The sequence below is a fragment of the Sinocyclocheilus anshuiensis genome, unplaced genomic scaffold (assembly GCF_001515605.1).
Source record: "Sinocyclocheilus anshuiensis isolate Anshui unplaced genomic scaffold, SAMN03320099.WGS_v1.1 scaffold716, whole genome shotgun sequence".
NCBI classification, from domain to species: Eukaryota; Metazoa; Chordata; class Actinopteri; order Cypriniformes; family Cyprinidae; genus Sinocyclocheilus; species Sinocyclocheilus anshuiensis.
Window position 1 is genome coordinate 276,641 of NW_015555755.1, and position 5,095 is coordinate 281,735.

At 30.6% G+C, this 5,095-nt stretch overlaps 1 protein-coding gene across 1 annotated transcript in view; it reads right to left on the bottom strand.

The window, feature by feature from the left end:
* LOC107673787 (eIF-2-alpha kinase GCN2-like) overlaps nt 1–5,095 on the bottom strand; it is a gene marked incomplete at its 5' end in the record, with an annotated part of 23,582 nt that overhangs the window by 12,329 nt on the left and 6,158 nt on the right. The window contains 3 exons of the mRNA XM_016467576.1: nt 334–507; nt 968–1,033; nt 2,990–3,106. Coding sequence (XP_016323062.1) covers nt 334–507; nt 968–1,033; nt 2,990–3,106 — 357 coding nt within the window. The remainder of the gene's footprint in view (nt 1–333; nt 508–967; nt 1,034–2,989; nt 3,107–5,095) is intronic.

A 5,095-nucleotide genomic window follows, 5' to 3' on the forward strand; every position in this document is an offset into this window, starting at 1 on the left:
CTCTCTATATATATATATATATATATATATATATATATATAAAATTTCATTTCACTTAACGCCTATTTTATTTAAAGTACTTTTTTTTTATTTGTTTGACATTTATTTTAGTGTAAGTTAAACAACCCTGGATGAAAAACTGCTTCACTCTGAAACACGTAGCACATATATTTATTTAATTAAATCACAGCCTAAGTCACATTTTGGTTGTATTTCGATTAATCGTGCAGCCCTGGAAGGAAGAATATTGAATACCACACTCATTTCATATATCACTTCTACACTATCCTATATTAATAAAGTCAAAAGATGCCAAAAATAAGTCCGCCTGACCTGTAGTTTAACGGCCAGTTTCTTGAGGAGGCTCATGACTTCTTCTAGATCTTTCTGGCCCTGTTTGGCCATCTGAGCGACGGCTGAACTCTTCTGTTTGGTGAGCGAGTTTATGAGAGGAAGCAGCTCCTGCAGGTCACCCTTCTGCTCGATGAACTTATACAGCGTCTGCAACTGATGTTTTAAACAAAAGACTTATTTGAGTCACGTGTGAACAACATAAGCCTTTACACACACACACACACACACACATACATATACATATACATATATACACACACACACACACACACACACATATATACACACATATATATACATATATATATATATATACACACACACACACACACACACACGTATTCTTAATGCATTAATTGTGCCTTGTAATGCACATTACAATGCATCTTATTAATAACTGCAATAACAGTTATAATGCATTATAATACTTATCTATTCATTGTTACACCTTTAGAAAGTGTAATGCATTTGCATTATGAATAGCATTATAACACATTACACACAAAGGCTTCACGTGTTACCCAACACTTTTGTGCATTAACAGAGAAAGGTTTCCAGCTGTGGAGGATCAGAGTCGAGAGAATCGTGCTCTGGCGCTGAATAAGTGACTTACGCTGTTGTTGGACAAGGACAGGTTACAGAATTTGGCTTCCACTTCGCGCTTCGTCAGTTTCTCACTCTGCGTGTGAAGGAGAAAGACAGAGACAGAAATATATTCCAGGTTACGTAAGAGCAGAATGAACCCGCTGAACCTGAACACTGCCGCTTAAATTGTTGTTGCTTTTTCCCAAAAAATTTAAAACGTTTTTGGTTTAATTTAATTGCAATTTTGTTTTTGTTTTTCCGAGCAAAAAATAAATATCAAACATTTTCCCCTGATTTACAGAAGAGAGCCACTAAAATGCCATTCAGTGTAACAATCTTGTCAGGCATATTTACAACAAAAATCAATTTATGACATATTAAAAGACTAATTACTTTCACCCCAAATACTAATTAGTTGTAATTTTACATTTTTTAAATTTGCCACTATGCAAGGTTTTGCCCATTTGGTCAATAAGAATTTTTTACTCATTTAAAAACCCAGTAAAATTTAATATGCTCACTTATTCTTTTATATATTTTAATATGTACACGTCAGAATAAGCATGTCGTTTGAATTTTTGCATAAATATCGTGTTACACTGAATGACAATGTAACATTGTTTCAACCAAGTTGTAACATTTTATCCTCCAAAAACTTATTTGAAACCTTAAAAGTAGACACTTTACTTACATTTAATGTGACTTTTGTAAATTTCTTTTGATGCGGACATTTGCATTGCACTGAAAACATGATCATTTCCACCATCTCTCGGACTCTTATTGTTTAGTTTTGTGCCTTTTATTTCCACATGTTTTCTGTGCATCGTTTACATTAATTATCTACAGTGCAATTAGACACATCTGTAAAACTACTTTCACAGAAACTGCAGTTTTCCACCAAAACAACAGCTCAAGGGTTCAATGCTTGCAAGTTAAGAAATGAAGACTTAAGCAATGTAAAGATAATAATATAATGTGCTGAGATTTATATGCAATTGAAGTCAAGCATGCAAAACATGCATTTGGATTATTTATACAGCGCATTTCCCACATGCTTTCGGTGTTTATAATACAAGCTGAATTACACTATAATTAGAGTGTTTTAAATTTTTTTTTTTCATTCCTGTTCTGAATGCTGTTAAATGTAAAGGACTTGTTGTGGAGAGACCGGAACTAAAATACATGGTGTTTATAATGTTTGCAATTGTTTCGTTTTATTTACCAGTATTCTGCATTATTTATGAAAGTAATAATAAAATGTTTAAATAAAGTGTTATGTTTTTCAGAAAATATGGTATATGAAATTATTAAAATCAGAATAATGTAGAATTAAAATAAATATTTTTAAAATAAAAATAAAACACTAATTAAAAAAAAAATCATAATAATGCAAAATTAAAATATGCAAATAATTTCAACTTTGTAAAACTGAATATAATAAAAAAAAAAGTAAAATTGCAATAAAAAATTTAATGTTTTTTTTTTCTCTCAACGATGCAATTTTGACCCTATGCAACTTATTTTCCAATAAATATTGCACTTATAAAAAAATATTAATTTATTATTTTACAGTACAGTTGTATTATGACAATAATATTGAAATAGTATTATCATAATATGGTAATGTCCTGGAATTACTGTCTTAAGGACAATGATACAATAATGATAATAATAATCATTTATAGTTATAATCATTATATTCCAATTGTTTGCCTCCCTAAAAACACCAGTGTGAATGTAATATATATGTTATCATTGGTGTTTGCCATACTGCATTGTATTGATGTGGTGTATTTATGTGTACTGATGCGAGAGTGAGATGCAAGCCGATTTTTGGAGGAAATTATAAAAATAAAAGTGGAAATTAAGAAACTGAATTGAAGTAATGGAGTGAGACACTATCGCAACTAAAGAGACACCCGAGTACGCTTTAAAGTCCAGGTCAAGTAAATGCAAAGACAGCTCAAAAGCTCATAATTTCGCTCTCAGATTGATGCATTTGACTTTAAATTGCTATAAAGTTATATTAATATGAATTGATATTAATCACCATGGCGTCACACAGTATGTTGGAGGCCTGGGTGAGCTTGTCTTCTGGGACGCCGCTGTGCATCAGAACGGCCTTCAGCAGACTCGTGTGGTTCAGGTGGATGGTGTAGTTTCTGTCCTGAAACAAACACGGATCATCAGAACGTTATTCATTTGAACACAGACGTGAAGTGCACTATTCAAACTGAAATGTTATAATTCATGAACGCTTTTGAATACAGAACTAAGGTCTCTTTCTAAAGAAGACAATCAGCAGATTATTGCAGAAGTGAAATCATTTAAAAAAAATGAAAGTATAAAAAAAGTTATAAGAAGTTCAAATTTACTGTAAAGAACATGTACAATACTATTTTTATTATATTTTATATAAAATACATATTTTAAAAATAGTTTTAATCCTAAATTGCTATAAAATTGAAGCCATATGTCTAAAAAAGTTTGAAGATGATATTAAAAAAATTGACGTTCCTGTGCAATTTTGTGTAGGCGTTATACCACAAACCGCCACTGGGTGACACTCAAACGCCATTTAATTTTTTTGTATGCGTTTTTCTGTCACAAATGTTTACATTTCTCTCTCAATATTACTTCTATCACAAAATACCTAATCTATCCTAGTAGATATAGTAGATATTAGTAACCTAATAATCTATCACCAAATATGGAATCTTGAGACTCAGACCTTTCCAACGATATGTATTTTGTCAAGATTATAAAATGTTTTGATTCTAAAAGACCGTAATACATTTAATAAAATGACTCCTCCCACTAAGAGGGAGGAGACTGCTAAAATATTTAAAGTACCATTTCCATGGTAATGCAATGTCCGATTTCAAAATGGTTTTCACAGGATGAATTTTGAGGTTTTAAGCTTTCATGTGATATATAATTTATGATTATTACTAAAACATGTGATAGGGAAAATAGAAACGAAAAATAATTTTTGAACTCCTGTTATGATGTATATGTTTTGAGGTGCACTCTTGTCATAAATCAATCTATTACTGTTCCTACATCATTTTTAACAACAAACAGTGGTAAAATATCTATTTAGGAGTCTTAGACCTTTCCAACGACATATAGTTTGTCTTGATTAGATTAGGATTTAATGGTAATATATTGAAGTAAACTTAGGTGTCCTGTTGGCGGGACGGTGACACAAATTTTACGATTCGATTCGATTCTCATTCACAAGCTTGCGATTCCATTCAATATCGATTGTTTTGGATATATATCAGTTACACATGCAAGATTTTCTAAACTAATGCTGTAAAATATATATGAGGGTCAGTTGGTACTACATTATAATATTGAAGGTTAAAACTGACGGATTTTTTTAGGCTATACAACTGCTTAAATTACACTTAATGAAGCTTTTATAATAAAAGTTACAATTACATAATATTTACATTTAGTCATTTAGCTTTTTAGCTAGTGTTAGAGGCTTTTTTTGCTTTTTCTAATTGTATAATAATTAAAAAGAAAAACAGATAGAATACAAAAAGATTAGAGAAGCTAGTGTTGCTTTGTTTTTTTAAGAAAACAAGCAGTTAGTAAACGAATAGAGTGCTAAAAGGGGCAAGTTTTTTTTTTTTTTAAGAATAGAATTAGAGTAGAGAGTGCTAGAGTTAGATTTCTACTTTTTTATTTCTACTTCAATTTGTGTTTTTAAAAAATATATATATAAACATTTAAATGGTGGCTGTTAGAGCTGCACGATTCTGGATAATTTGGGAATCACGATTTTGTTTGTCTCAAATAGAGATCACGATTCTCCCACGATTCGGAACTAAACAAAATAATGTGTGGCAAAATATGATTGCTGCAGTCTATTTAAAAGTGTTTAATTAATTTGAATGAATTATTAAACATTTTAATATACACTACCAGTCAAAAGATTTTGAACAGTAAGATTTTTAATGTTTTTTAAAGAAGTCTCTTCTGCTCACCAAGCCTGCATTTATTTGATACAAAATACAGCAAAAGCAGTAATATAGTGAAATATTTTTACTATTTAAAATAACCACTTTCTATTTGAATATACATTAAACTGTAATTTATTTCTGTGATGCGCAGCTGTATTTTCAGCATCATTACTGCAGTCTTC